The sequence below is a fragment of the Callorhinus ursinus genome, unplaced genomic scaffold (genome assembly GCF_003265705.2).
Source record: "Callorhinus ursinus isolate GAN/ISIS: 27379988/994484 unplaced genomic scaffold, GSC_fseal_2.0 scaffold74, whole genome shotgun sequence".
Lineage (NCBI taxonomy): Eukaryota > Metazoa > Chordata > Mammalia > Carnivora > Otariidae > Callorhinus > Callorhinus ursinus.
The window spans coordinates 4,086,534-4,102,016 of record NW_027397136.1 but is presented as its reverse complement, the minus strand read 5'-3'; the positions used below and the strand labels follow the sequence as shown (position 1 = coordinate 4,102,016).

The 15,483-nt window shown below is 48.1% G+C and overlaps 2 protein-coding genes and 1 long non-coding RNA gene across 5 annotated transcripts in view; 1 reads left to right on the top strand and 2 right to left on the bottom strand.

Moving 5' to 3' along the window:
• The window catches only part of TEAD4 (TEA domain transcription factor 4), a 66,496-nt gene extending 63,044 nt beyond the window's left edge, over positions 1–3,452 (bottom strand). For both annotated transcript variants that reach the window (XM_073886950.1, XM_073886951.1), the window contains exon 1: positions 3,197–3,452. The gene's annotated coding sequence lies outside the window, so the exon portion shown is untranslated. The remainder of the gene's footprint in view (positions 1–3,196) is intronic.
• Positions 3,453–3,749: 297 nt separating this feature from the next.
• Positions 3,750–13,811, top strand: LOC141371492 (uncharacterized). Its single transcript, XR_012376485.1, has 3 exons — positions 3,750–3,877; positions 6,430–6,621; positions 13,675–13,811. It is a non-coding gene; the product is annotated as an uncharacterized lncRNA (long non-coding RNA).
• Positions 12,502–15,483, bottom strand: part of TULP3 (TUB like protein 3) — a 58,859-nt gene continuing 55,877 nt past the window's right edge. For both annotated transcript variants that reach the window (XM_025851994.2, XM_073886954.1), the window contains 3 exons: positions 14,247–14,345; positions 13,681–13,852; positions 12,502–12,961 (listed from right to left, as the gene is read on the bottom strand). In XM_025851994.2, the coding sequence (XP_025707779.1) occupies positions 12,828–12,961; positions 13,681–13,852; positions 14,247–14,345 (405 nt within the window). In that variant the 3' untranslated portion in view covers positions 12,502–12,827. The remainder of the gene's footprint in view (positions 12,962–13,680; positions 13,853–14,246; positions 14,346–15,483) is intronic.

Sequence of the window (15,483 nt, the reverse complement as noted above, 5' to 3'; positions counted from 1 at the left end):
CCCTGAGCTGGTTAAACCCCCGGGGGAAGGAGGGGGGCACGGGAGAGCAGCTGTTCAGCTCCAATTTCAGAGCTTTAAAGGGAGCTGTCGCCCCAACCCCTGCCAACAAAGGGTCATGGGGGGCAAAACAAGACAGGCAAGGTAAAGCCACCCTCACAAGCCCTGAATTTCCCACTGCCCCCAGACTGACCTCGACTACAGGAAAGGCCACAGAGCAAAGCTGGTGACCCATGTCCTCCACTTGCACTGAGGAGGAGAGGAGCCGCTGATTAGGCAACAGGTATCACTCTGTGCCCGTCACCAGTGCAAGACTCCAGAATGGAAGTCGAGGGACGTTGCGACATTCGCAACCCAGGAGATCTAGAAAGATAAGCAGACCCTTCTCCACCTGGCGGAGTAATGTACAAACCAGTGAGGCAAAAGGAGGGTGCATTTAAAGACCCCCAGAGGGCCCCTTCCAAAGTTGGCATTCTCAGATTCTACAGTTCTGTGCTTTCTGCTGGGACAGAGGGGAGTATTTCTGCCTCCTATCTGAGCCACAAGATGGGAGATGTCACCAAGCCAGACCGGTCCAGCCTCCACACCTCTTAGATGAAGGTGCCTAGGGGCTCTGAGCATTGGGATTCAGAGAAGAGGAGACAGAATGTGAAGTGAGAACAGAATGGACTCTAGTCCCAGCTCTGTGACTCCCTGGTTGTGCAATTTTAAGCAAGTTACTGTCCCACTAGTTTCCCTGTCTCAGCTTCCCTGTCTTCAAAGATTTTTATTTATTTGTCAGAGAGAGCACAAGCAAGGGAAGTGGCAGCCAGAGGTAGAAGCAGGCTCCCCACTGAGCAAGAAGCCTGATGCAGGACTCAATCTGAGGACCCTGGGATCATGACCTGAGCTGAAGGCAGATGCTTAACCAACTGAGCCACCCAGGAGTTTCCTGAGGGAGTTAGATACTAAAATCAGAGTGTCCAATAACGTTCAGCAGGTTCATCCTGGGGTCAAGGCAAAACTGGAGTTAGAGCAAAGAAGTTGCAGACCCTGTGCTCCCAGGACAAAGCCCTGCCCCCACCTCCACCTGGGCCATCAGCTACCCTGGTTCCTAAGGATGAAGAACATCATACAGGGTCTGGCCTATGGCAAAGGCTCAACTCATGTTTGCTAAGTAAACACAAATGAACAGGGCAGGGTTTGTCAAAGGGTGTTCAGAGAAGTTCTTAGGAAAAAAAAAAGAGGTTCCATGCTGAAATACACTTAGGAAACACTGCATATTGAGTCTGAACGGGCCATACAGTATGCTGGGTACTTGGCAAACACCGAATTTTCACAACAAACGTTTTAGAGAGATATTAATTATCCCCCTCCCATATTACTCATCAAGAAACTAAGCCTGAGGGCCTTAACAATTTTAAGTGACTGTCGGGATTTGCACCCAGGTATGTCCAGCCCCAAATCTGTATATTTTCTATTCCATCAATGCTGCCTTGAGACCCGATGCCGTCAAAGTCCTGGCCACATGCCCAATCTAAGCAGGTGAGAGGGTGAGGTGGCTCTCACCAGAACACCTGCATCCTCGGGGTGCATGGAGGAACAGCTACCAGCCCCCGCCCCTGAGAGTGCCTTGTTTCTTCCTTCCAATTAGTCCTCAACATTATGCCTCCATCTCCTTGTTGTGGGAATGAAGAAAGAACTCTGTGCCTAATCTGCCTGTGTCCCTCTACCAACACCATCACAGGCTATGTCACTTCTGCCAATCTCCTGGACAGTCATGGCTCCCTCCCTGCCCAGTTCCTGCCTCTAAAATATTTCAAATGATAAAACCCTAAGTGGAGAAAGAAAAAAAAAAAAGCAAAACAGAAAGGAAGAGATGGGGAAACTGAAGACACCCAGAAGTGTCTTCCCACAGGTCAACTAGCAAATCAGAGGCAGCCCTTCCCTCCCGGCCTGCACTAAAGCATGTGCGCAGTTACTCCCTTTCCCTTCCCACAGCCAAGTGGAGAGTAATCTAGCAAGTTGTAAAGAATCAGATTCTTCCATCTGACTACTGGGTAGCTAGCTCCAAGAAAAGCTGGACCAGCTGAAAATAGTCCAGGCTGGTAGACATCCATCTTCTTTGTCCTTGGGGCCAACTTGAAAAGCACTGGTCACACACCCCTGAAGATTCAAGACAGCCTGGAACCATCCCCAGTTCTCGCGATCAACAACCCATCCCATCACCGCTAGACAAAGATCTCAACTTCCTTTAGCCTTCTACCAGCTTGCTCTCTCAACTGTTTCAGGCAAGAACAGAACCCACTCGCCCTCAGAAAGACAGCTGCCTGGAGGAGGCAAGTGTGGACAGCTTCCTTCCAGCTCTGCCCAGTCCAGGGCGAATGGAGCCTGGGGACCACACACTCCAACCACCACAGTCCAATTATCACTGCACACATACAAGAGAGACAGAGAAACACGGTCTCTTGCCCATGGTCATGCAGGCAGGAAAAACAGTCATGCCCGAAACCAACATCCTCACAGAGAAATACACACATACAGACGTGGTACTGCACAAGAACTCAGAGACACTCAGACTTTCAGACAGACAGCACTCTCCTCGAGTGGAAATACACTCACGTTCAACACAAACAAATACGCCTACTGGCAGCCAAAGTGAGTCATATGTTAACAGGTATCACCCTCACATACACCCAAAGCTAGGGACCCGGGACGGTCAGGCGGTCACATGAACTCATTGGACAGTCACGGAATCCCCCTTTACACACATGTGCACGGAGGCTGTGTCCCTGGGAAAGGCGCACTTCGGGTCTGGGAGTTCTCCTCCCTCGGGCTGGTCCTCACCGTGGAATACGACAGGCTTCTCAAGCCCCGGGGAGCTGGGCACCCTCCGGAGGGATCTCCTCCACTTTCGCAAAGCCTCAGCATTTCCACCAGCCAATACACTACCTCCAAGGCTCGCTTTTCCAAGTCGGAGAAGGGCCCGGCAGAAAAGAGGCATGGGCGCTGGGGCCCTTCGACCGCCGCCGCTCCCGCTTCTGGGCCTTTCAGCGTCCGGGACCCACTTCCCGCGAAGCCCCTTGCATCCCCCCACCCCACACCCAGCCCCAGCCCGAGGTCCGCGCCGCCTCCACGTGCCGCGAGAGCTCCTGACGCCCGGCCCGACGCCGGCCCTCTGGCCAGGTCCTCGAGTCCCCGCGCCGCGCCGCACCCTTACCGGTCCCAGGGTGCGGGAAGGTGGGGCGGAGGCGCTAAGCCAGCTCCACGGGCTCCGCCGCGCGCGCCAACTCGTCGCCGCGGCTCCGCTAAGCTCCCGGGGGGCGGCGACGGCACTGCGGGACGACAGGGGGCAGCGCGCGGAGCCTCGCGGCGGCCCGGACCACCGGCCGGGCAGGGAGGAGGGCGGGCGGCGGCCGGAGCCCACCCCGCGCCGGCCCGCACCCGCTTCGCCGCCGCCGGGGGCTGGCGCGCCGAGCCGAGCGGAGCGGAGCGCGCCGAGGGAGGAGTTTTCCCAGAATGGGACTGACGGGAAAGCACGGGAGCTCCCTATTCCTGGAGGAGTGAGTCAACGGGCGAGAGGAAGGGAGCTCCGGGGCCAGCGGCGGAAGGGAGGGCAGCGGGGGCGCCGGCCGGGCCGAGAGGTCCGGGGCGGGAAGGGCGAGGGGGGAAGAAAAGAGCGGCGGCGCACGCGGCCGAGGGGCCCGCGCTGCGGGGGGGGTGGGGGGGGGAGGACGCGCGAGGCGGGGCGGCGGCGGCGGCGGCGGCGGCGGCGGCGGGGCGGGCGCCACTCACCTGGGGGACGCGGCCGCGGGCGGCGGGAGCCGGGAGCTCGGGCCCTGCCCGCCCCCTGGCCTGGAGTTTGAAAGGAGGAAGCCTGGAATGTGCGGAATGAGGGCTGGTATGAGATGCGCGCAGCTGAGGGAGGGAGGGAGCCGGAGGGAGGGACGGCCCTGCCCCCGGCCCCTCGGGGAGGAGACTGGGCCGCGGGGGGAGGGGGCGGCCGGGCGGGGGCGGGGCCGGCGGGGGAGGGGAGGTGCGCGCGCGGCGGGGCGGCGGGACGGCGGCCGGGCGGCGCGGACCCCTCGGCTCGGACGCGGCCTCCGCCGCTCCCCGGCGCCCAGACGTTCCCTTGGATCTCTCGGCCGCGACTCTCTTCGTCCTCCCGGAGCCCCCCGGTTCCTGCCTCTCCTGGCCGAGTCTCCGACTGTCTTTCCCAGGAGCTGAAAACCTTCCTCATAACCGGGGTGGGGGGGTGTCCTGTGGGTGGCCCTGCCACCCTCGGCGTCCCTGCCACCCTCGGCGTCCCCGGCCGGCGCCGCTCCGCACAAGTCCCTGGGAGGCCGGGGAAGGGGCGGGCGCCCGACGCGCAGGAAGGGCTGCTCCCTTCCCCGCGGCTCCCACCAAAGGACACTCGCTCCAGGGAACCAGGAAGCAGGAACTCGCGGGCTCTAGTCCCAGATCCGCCGCCAGTGCCCCCACGCGTGCCCTCCCCGGCATTGGTCCTTTCGGTCGTTGTCTGTCCCTTGAGGATCTGTCCCTACCAAGAGCATATATAAAGCACATGGGGAGAGGAGACTCTTATGTGAAGTCCGTGTGGCACGGGGAGACACCTTCTGGGCTCAGTAACTCAATGAATATTTATCCAACATATATTGTGTGTCCCCTAGATGCTGTGAAAACAAAAATGAAAATAAGACCTCAGCACCTGCCCTCAAAGAGCTTAGCTGTAGCTGGGAAGACTCCGTATGTAGAAGAGCATTGCCACAAAGTGGGAGACTGGGTTTGAAACGAACGTACCAGATAGTTTACTCTCTTGTTGGGGAGAGGGGTGCTGGAAACGCACTGGGCTCCTTTTTGGAAGTGTTGAAAACACATTGGCTTAAAGCAGTGTTATCACATACCTCTCTGTCTTTCACCTTGTTGGGAGGCTGAAACCAAAGGACTTTTGGCTTTTTCCAAAAATCAGATCCAACCTGGAGGGAGCATTATCACTTCACCTTGTATTGCCGTGGCTGTCCAGATCGTTATCTCCCTTACCAAACAGAAACTTCTTTGAAGACAGAGTAAACGTCTGATTTATCTTATCTTTCCCCCAGCACCAGCTTGGTGCGTGGGATAGATAAGCTCATAATAAATGTTGAATAAATGGAAACCAAAAAGCTACCACAGAGGAGATTGAAAAGAAAGGGCTATACATGCCAAAGTTATTTCCAAGAGAGGTGCTCCAAAGGTGTTTTGAGCAATGACAGCATCACTGGACGAAATATCCAGTCTCATAAGGTGAAGACTTTGAGGGAAGCAGCTCTGATTTGATTACATAAATTCTGGTATGCTTATTAAATAATGAGTCACATCAGGGCTTGGTCACACCTCATATACATGAAAAGACTGCAGGGCAGTATATAGGCACCAAAGGAAGTACAAACTAAACAATGGCTATCTAATGCAATAATTATTTGTTGAGTGTCTATTGACTTGGAGCACCATACTAGGTGCAAGGGACAGGTCACTACCCTCAGGAAGTTCACAGTTTAGGTGGGAAGACAATTATACAGAGCTCACAGGGAACCCAAGGGAAGGAACAATGAACTCTAAGTTACAGGGGCGACATTTGCTCCAGCCCTCGAAGGATGAGAACTTACCAACTCAAGGGTGGAAGACCCACAAAGGTATAGCAGCATGTACACACAGGGTGTTTAGGAAAAGTCTTGTAAACTGGCGTGCTGGAAGAATAGATTACAATAAGTGGGTGCCAGCTTGTGAAGATCATCCTATCCCACGCTCAAGAGTTTGGGCATCGGAAAGGCCATTTTGACACAGGTGTGACATAATCAGTAGGACCATTAGAAAGACCCCTCTGGCCACGGTGTTGGGCTGGATTGGAGAGTCGGAGTGCCCAAAGCTCAGGCCGTGCTCCTGAGCTTGACAAGGGAGAGGGTCTCAGAAACAGTCCCCAGGCAAAATCAACAATTGGTAACTAGGTTGGCTGTGAGGGTGAGAGAGGAAACAAAACTCACTAAGCTTTGACAACTGAACAATCGGTGGTACCATTCACGGAGATAAGAATTCAAATGCAAGGAGAAATAGGTTAACTGGGAGCTGAGTCCAGCCAAGGTTCAGAGGGTTTAGAGGAACAGGGTCCAGAGCGGAGACAATAAAGCAACCTTGGGAGTGTCACGTCCAGCCCAGATTGCTGAGAGGAAATTCGGAGATCGGGTTGGCTAATTCCCTCCAAATCTTAACTAGCCGAGACCCTAAATGATACAGGCTGGAATAGCGTGCCTTCAGGAGCTCAGACTCCTGGTCCACACCCTCACAGGCTTCTAGAGAGCTCTGCGCCTTCAGGAATCTCATTTCCCAAGCTGTCGCGGTCCTTCTGGCTATAGTTATCAGACATAGAAATTCTGAAGGTTCAAGACTGACTGATTTTACACACATGCCTTTCTGAAGGGACAGGACCCTCTTTCAGTGACCCTCAGGAATGAATCTGTTGGTGGAAGTATTGCATCTGTCCGAATCAAGCTCGAAGAGATGCATATGGGTCCCCTCAAATGACACCATATAATCCACAGCTCAACTCACTTCTTAGTGAAGCAGACCACCCCACCCAGTCCTACAGCTACATCTCAGCCAGGCTTCATGGTGAGTGGTGCCGGGCGGGGGGGGGGGGGGGGGGGGGGGGGGGGGGGGGGGGCGGGTGGGGGGGGGGGGGGGGGGGGTATTTGTGTTGTCTATACTCCAAAATTACAGTCAAAAATTATATTAATTACTTTTATCACGTGTAGTTTGGTATTATTTCCACTCCCTTAATAAATTTTTTTTTCCAACCTGCATGGTCATAGTTAAATTATCTGTATGTTTTAAACAAGTTCAACCACATCTATATGATGGAATTCTTTTCAGTTATTACTAACAAGATTTTTTAAAGTAAAACAAACATTGTTCATGATGTAAATGGAAATACAGATTCCAAGAGCAGTATATGTGGGATGATACTGTTTTTGAAAAATAAATTTAAAAGTATTTTAGAGTGATTACCTCTGACATGTTGAAGATTAACGGGATTTTTTAATTTTCTCATTTTCATTCTTTTTTTAAAGATTTCATTTATGTATTAGAGAGAGAGAACGTGGGCACAAGCAAGAAGGGGGAGGTGTATGGGCGAGGGAGAGGGAAAAAGAATCTCAAACAGACTCCTTGCTGAGTGCAGAGCCAGACTCCCGCCTCAGTCTCCCCACCCTGAGATCATGACCTGAGCTGAAACCAAGAGTCAGGCGGTCAACGGCCTGAGCCACCCAGGTGCCCTCTCATTTTCATTCTGTATTTTTTTATTGAAGTAGAGTTGACACACAATGTTACATTAGTTTCAGGTGTTATTCTTTATATCCTTCATTCTTCTGCATTTTATTCTTCTGCCTCCTATATGCAACAAACTTGTACTTTTACAGTGGGGGAGAAAGTGTGACTAGTACTGTATATCTAACCCTTCCCTAATTTCACCACATCTTTTTTTAAAAACCACCCGCAACTGAATTTAATGGCCTAATAACAAGTTGCCAAAGAGAGAATCATTCCCTAGCCGCTAGGTAAAAGGCACTTTTCAGATATCTCCAAAGCATGCCCCCCGCCCGCCTGCAACGCTGTTATGGGACTGAGTTCCTCCTGTGGTTGTGGTCCCCCAGCACTCAGGTTCCTTTTCCTTTTTCAACCTCTCCATACTTCTGTTTGCTTTTCCTTAAGACTTCTCACTCCATATCAACCGAAGTGCATCTTTGTGTTCTGAAGAACAAAGCAGAACTTTACCAAAGGTGTTTGCAGTCTTTATCAAATAAAAGCAGCCTTTAATTTGATAAACGGAATATTAGTTCTGTTCTCTCTTTGTCAAAGATAAATGTGAAAGAGGATTGACTCTAAGTCTATCTAGGGAACTAAGGAGATGCTATGGACTGAATTGTGTCTCCCCCAAATTCACACGTTGAAGTCCTAATCCCCAGTACTTCAGAGTGTGAGTGGATCTGGAGATAATGTCTTTAAAGAGGTGATTAAGTTAAAAAAGAGGTCTTTAGGGGGGCCCTCATCTCAGCTGACCAGTGCCCTTATAAGGAGAGAGATCAGGAAGGACACAGACCACTCACAGAGGGGGGCCACGCGCAGACACAAGGCGGCCGCCATCTGCAAGCCAAGGAGAGAGGCCTCAGGAGAAACCAAACATGCCAACCCCTTGATCTTTGTCTTCTAGCTCCCAAAACTGTGAGAAGTCAACTTCTGTTTAAGCCCCCCAGTCTGTGGTATTTTGCTATGGCAGCCCTGGCAAACTCATCCAGTGTATTTACAGGCTGAAACAAACCACTGGTTTCCAGAGGCTAGCGCTTGGGGCCTTCCCCACCCAACTCTCACCTGCAAGTTTCTCTGAGGTTCCCAGGGGATCTTTAGGTTCAGATATCCAAGACTTCCAGAAAAAAAAAAAAAAATCGAAAGGAAGGAAAAGCTTTCTGCGGTCTTATTCAGCTACAGATTTCATTTGCAGTAGCTACAGATTCAATATTTTGAAAATTAACATAAGTCATTATGACCTTACTGGGCACCTAAACCATCTGGGTTCAAATAACAGCTCAGGCGCATGCTGACTGTAACCTTGGGCACGCTTAGACCGTGAGCCCCATGTCCTCATCACTCATTTTCCCACTCCACATTTATTGAACACGGATGACGTCCTTGGCACTGTGCTAGGGAAGCACCAAGGAGAAACAGAGAAAAATCCCCATCCCTGCCCCTCGAGATACTAACGGTCGAATGAGGGAGCTAGACAAGGAATTTCCACATGAAGCATTCTTTATCTGCACTGTCCAGCATGGTAGGCACTAGCCACTTGTGGCCACTGAGAACTTGAAGTGTAGCTAGCTGGACTGAAGAACGGAATTTCATTTTGATTAATTTAAATGTAAATAACGGCACACAACTAGTGGCTAAGGTGTGGGACAGCGTGGCCATGGACCACCCTCCAGGCGCCGCTTAGCAGGCCGGCAGAGAACACTTGCAGAGCTAAGGGAAGCATTCAGGGCCATGGGAGCACCCAGTGTAAAGCTGTCACGTTGTGGTAGTGACTGAGTGTGAAGAGTGAAAAAGAAGAGGATTAAAATAGGTACCACGGGTCCCTGGAACACTGCATATCCTCAAAACACACTGATACAATTTTTTTTCTCCCCCTCCTCCCCTGATAAAATTTCTTAATGTGCAAATTGTCCATACAGAGGGAGTTAATTAAAAACACCGGTACTTCCCACAGTGAAATACTGTGGAGCGTAAACAAGGATGAGGAAGGTGTGCATTTACTGATAGGGGATTGTCTCCAGGGTATAGTAAGCAAGCTGTCAAACTGAGTATATAGTATGCTATACATATTTTGTGCACAAAGGTTGGGGACTTACAGATGCATTTATTTTTGCATAACGAAATATTAGTAAGATACACTAGAAGGAAACTAAAAAGAGTTAACTACAGGAGGGGAACAGGGCAAGGGAAAAAGAAGGGGACAGATATGGGCAGATGCTTTCATTGTAGTTTTTAAAGTTTCTTTTAAACCATATGAAATTATTAATATTTAGAATTCGTGTCTCTATATATCTGATACAGAACAACATAAAATTGATTCAAGACAAAATGAGGACATATTTTTTAAGGCCAAATTTCTATCTTATATGGATGTAGTTTGTCCTGATGTACATGTATACCCTAGAAATGACATATTCACCCCATTTTTAAAATCTCGATCTAATTCCTAGCCCTCCTCTGCCTGCCACTCTCCTCTCAGATCATTCTTCCTCTTTAGCCTTCCCGCCCCCAGACTACAGAAAAGTACTGGTGCTTTTTGAATCTTTGAAAATCATAAGGGACAGAATCTGGGTAGATAGTACCTAACTAGATGTTAAAACTCTGAGGCTTGAGAACCAGCATTTTAAACCAAAACGTGTATTAAATGGTGGTAATAGATCAGGAAATTTCCCACTCCCACCTTGGCCCCCACCAGCTTTGCCCTTTCTGGGGCTTCCTCTCTTTTCTTGCCCTCCAGACTCTTGGGCCATAGTCCTAGAACCTTGTGAAAGGAGCTTGGACCTGATGGACCAAAAGAGCCAAAAAAAATCAGGGAGGCCCATTTCATAGTTGAAGTATTTCCAAAATTTCCACTAACATCAGGGGCATTTTTTGCCTAAGCTGTTCCTTCATGTAGAAATAGAGATATGGGTACAAAGTAAGGAATGTGAGGTCAGGTCAGGGCTGACACTAGAACCTGGATGTTTAGTTTCCCAGTTAAACTATTCTGTTTTTCTTTCCTCTCATTATAGGCCCTGGAAAACCATCTAGAATTTCTTTCTGAGTGTATATAAACCATTTTCTATAACTGCATGGCTAAAAATGTCATCTTAAATGTATCACTCCATTTTAAAAGGATGTTAGTAAAAGTGATACTGATATTTGCCACAATCCTATACCAAGTGCCGGCATTTTACTTGGAATACCTCTACTGGCTTCTAAACTCCAGAAGTATTACTGTTCTCAGACCTTCAGAAGAGTCACACCGAAGCACAAGTGTGCTTTGTAAATACGTGATAACATGGTCCAGGTGTTGAAGTCACTGAGCCCTTTGTGACTTCCTCCTCTGGATTACAGAATCTGTGCTTTTCATTTTAATGCACTTGTAATGTGCATCCTCAGTCGGTAGGTGGTGCCACGAACCCATCTGTGGTTTAATTAAGGCTTGCCTAAATTCTGAGCACCAATGGCAAATCCTTCATTTATTGTGGTATCCCTGGCTTTTTGCAGATGAGAGGAGTTTGTGAGACTTTTAAGGAATATACATTGACTATGACAACTAGGCAACTAAAGCGGGGAGAGAAGGCAAAATGATCAATAGGCAATTGATCAAGAAATGTGTCTGAGGGGTGGGACAGGATCTGGCCAGTCCCTGGCAAGCCCCTAGCTGAGTTTCACATGGGGAAGATGAAAACAGGGCTACAGATGGAGGGAAGCAGCCTTTAGGCATATGGCATGAGTACTTATGCGCGAGCCATTATATCTAGATGGGGAGCTGGAAGCTGAGGAGAAGGGCAGCTTGCAACTTCCCAGGGATTTCTCAGTGGAACAAGATATCTCCAGTGGTTGGGGAAAAGCAGCCCAGAGGTCCTGCACTTCCTCAGCACCAGATCCTGCCTCTCCCACATCGTGCACTCCTGCCATTCCAGAATCTCCCACCAAAGACATTCAGAATCTGCCCTCTCCAGTTGCTTAGCTTAAGCATCCGTGGTCCTTTCCTGGGATCTCTGGCACTCCTCCCAGCATTATCTTCAGCTATGAAAGGCAAGATGCTGTCCAGAAGGTAACCAGAGAGTTCAATTCCAAATACAAGTAGAGGAATTCCACATTGTTGTCTGCATGAGTGGGGAGAACCATATGCAAGAACTGAAGATCATATAGTTTGAAACCTCTCAATGTATAGAGGAGGAAAGAGGCGCATGGCAAATCACCAGCAGAAAAGGGTTCAAAACCCTGGGATTTGGCCTCAATCAAACTATTGCTTTATTTCTGTACCTATAATGCTGTCTAAAGGCATTTAGATTGATGCTAGTTGTGTGATCTGCTAAACTTCTGATCAAAAAGAACCTTTTGTAGGCCTGTTTTAGATTTTTAAAAACCACTTGCTGGTATCTTTCATGTTGATGCCCATTGAAGCACTGATATTACTCCTGGTCACTGAAAAGTATACAAAAAATTGTGTCATAAATAATCTGTTTAGCCAGCCGTCCACCTTAGCCAAAAAGAACCATGTGAAAAAGAAAAACCAAGCCCTAAGAACTCTGACTCCAGCTCTCATCCTGATTTTTACGCTCTTCCTGGTTCCTTCCATGTGACTCATTTTCACTATGACACTGATAAGAGCAGGAAGGCCTAGTAAAGATTTGTGAACACATAATTTTTTTCAACTTGTCTCTGTGAGGTAGCTCTAAAATGTGAACACTCAGAGGCAAGAGACAGGGTCTATTTCAGTTTTAGATATTGAATCAGTAAGTGATGCCAACAAAGATCCAGGAGGGGTGCCTGGCTGGCTCAGTTGATAGAGCACATGACTCTTGACCTCAGGGTTGTGAGTTCAAGCCCCACGCTGGGTGTAGAGCCTATTTAAAAATAAATCAAATAAAAAAAAATTCAAAAGGAGATGTCCCTAAAAAAAAAAAGATGATGATGATCCAGGAGGCTGACTAGTGCAGGTATCTAGAACAATATAAACCCCACCCTTCTGCGGCCCCCTCTTGGCTCAGTTCTTGGCTCCATCATCTATCTAGAAAATTCTTGGTGTCATGAATATGATGAGACAGACTTCTGAGTCTGCAGACTCCTGCTATCCTGGGATGATAGCATCCTGATTCACAGGATGAAATTCACAGGATGAAAATTATTATTCCAGAACATGACTGCAGGAACTCCCTAAGGGATGGGACTTCGCACAGAAGACTGGCGACACTCACATTTTTATATAAATTATCTTTTATTTCTGTAGCATACAAAAGGTTCCTGGACAGGAACCTTCTGTGCTCTGAACCATTTCTCACCCATATGAAGCTATGGCCCCTAACCAGGTCTGTGAAACCCAGAGAAGTTGAGTGTGTGTGTATATGTGCATGTGTACATATACACCTATATACATGTACACACGCACATATACACACACACATTCGGGGATTACTCCCCAAGGGGCAGGCTGTCGCTCTTCATTGTTCTGGGGCAAAAGCAGAGGAGGCAATTATCCGCTCCTGAAAGCTCTGAGTGAGAAAGTTTGGCACCTGCTGTTTCTCTTATTCACGTGCTAGTTTGCTGTCAAAGCTAGAAAGCCCGATGGCAAAGGCCTGAAGTGCACACAGCGGGTAGCTGTAGTCCAGGGTGAACACATCTTCTGCCACACGTCCAAACTGCATGACTATGTTGTCAGCTAGAAATAGAAAGAAATTAGGACATTAGAACGTAATGGAGCTGTACTGGGGAAAAGCCTACTTACGATACAGGGAAAAATCCTCCAAATAGGTCAGACAATCACCAGATCTCTTTAAAATGGGAAACCTTGAGAAGAATGGCAAGAGGCACTGACAAGAGTGTGTGCTAACCATGAGCCAAGTTTCTATTACTATTCCTCTCAGAGAGCAGGAGACGACCCTGGACTAACATGAAAGGGCCAGAGGAGGGAACAGCACAAGCTCCAAGGGCTAGACATACCAAGGAACCTTTACTGAGTGGGGGCCATTCCATCTACTTCCCAAACAGTGGTTCAGAGGTTTTACTTTAAAACTGCCACTTTAGGGACGCCTGGGTGGCTCAGTGGGTTGAGCGTCTGACTCTTGATTTTGGCTCAGGTGATGATCTCAGGGTCGTGAGATCGAGCCCCATGTGTGGCTCCATGTTGGGCATGAAGCTTGCTTGAGATTCTCTCCCTCCCTCTCCCTCTGCCCCTCCACCCCAAAATACAAAAATAAGTCTTTAAAAAATAAAAATAAATAAATAAAACTGCACTTTAGTCTTTCCAAAGAAATAATTTCTTTCTTAAATAATTCTCCCCTGAATAGAACTTCCTGTCAATGATAGGAAGTGCTCATTTCCCCACCGTGTAAGAACATCTTTCCTCCTATTCCTGCCCAACCCTTCCTGCAGGCTTACGGTCATTCTCGTGGACTATCTGAAAGTTCTTCACAGATGCCTGAGTGACCCGGCCATGGAAGTTCAGGATGTACAACTGGTTGTCATCATTCCAGACTGGGGCCTTATTGTGCAGTTCAATCAAGTTCTCCATGGTTTTCTTTTGCCATTTGGAAAGCAAGCTCTCGCGCTCCTGTTTGATGAGAAAATCATTGCTTTGTACTAAGAACCATAGGAAATCATTCGCTCTCAACACTGTGAGGTAGAAGGTGGAGTAGAGGAGTATTTTCTCCGTTTCAGGAAGGGTACAGCAGGAATAAAGAAAGCCAAAAGTTAAGGCAGATTTTAAAATTCTGATGGATTATCTAGCATTTCTCTTGCAGACTAAGCAGTTTCAAATCAACCACTTTTGCAACTACTCTGCAACTTACCCTGCTGTTCTGCAGTGATCACTCTCCTAAAGAAGAGTATGAGCCATACTCCCAACTTGGGGTTCTCCAAGAATCAATACTTTTCTGTATTGATCTTGTCTGTATTGTATTCTTATCCTTCAGACTCCCTTGCTGATTAAATATGTTCTTACTTACATTTTGTGGCTGAAAGGGGATCCGTTCATGATTCATATTCATCCCTGGAATGATCACAGACATTTTCCTAGGACCTTTAAATCCAAGTACATTTGTTTCCTGGAAGATAGGAGAATAAGGCAGGGACTCAGGAACAGAAAGGAAAAAGAGACCACATTCTTAACACAAGATTTTCTTGGGCATGTAAAATGTCCAAAGATGATGTCAAAAACACCAAAAACGATTTTATTTCTTTACTGCACATAAACAAAGAGAGACAGGGATTCAAAAAAAGAAAAGCAATACTGTACCTCCTTTTAAACCTAATGTGAACACTTGAATTTAAAACAGATTCTATTGGCTTGAAACTTTATTCTTACTCTTGAGTCTTAAGTGAAATTTGAGACAATTGTGAGCAAACTGTCCAAATTTGTCATCATCAATAAATATTTATTTCCCAATGAGGGCATGGCACTATATGATATACAATGAGAATTATAGCTTAATTTACATAGGGCCTGTACCAGGAGGTAAAAAATTCAAATGCCTATGTGCACATAAGGAATATGGTCACCAGTATTGTAATAGTGATGTATGGGGACAGATGGTAGCTATTCTGGTGACGAACATAGCATAATGTATAAACCCATCAAGTCCCTAAGCTGTATACCTGAAACTAATATAACATTGTGTGTTAGCTATGCAAATTAAAAAAATAATACTGTATTATATATATGAAAGTTGCTAAGAGAGTAGATTGTAAAAGTTCTCATCACAAGAAAAAAAACTGTAACCATGGGTGGTAATGGATGTTAACTAGACTTACTGTGATGATCATTTTGCAATATACACATACATAAATTCATTACATTAGGGCACTGAGGTGGCTCATTCGGTTAAGCATCCGACTCTTGGTTTTGGCTCAGGTCATGATGTCATGGGTCCTCAGATGGAGCCTAGCATCGGGCTCCGCACTAAGCGCAATCTACCTGGGGATTCTCTCCCTCTGCCTCTGCCCCACTTACGTGTGCATGTGCACACATGTGCTCTCTCTTTCTCTCTCTCAAATAAATAAGTAAATCTTGGGGTGCCTGGGTGGCTCAGTCGTTAAGCATCTGCCTTTGGCTCAGGTCATGGTCTCGGGATCCTGGGATTGAACCCCACGTTGTGGGGGGGGGGCCCTCCGCTTCTCCCTCTCCCTCTGATCCTCCTCCCCCCTCATGCTCTTCTTTCTCTCAAGTAAATAAGTAAAGTATTT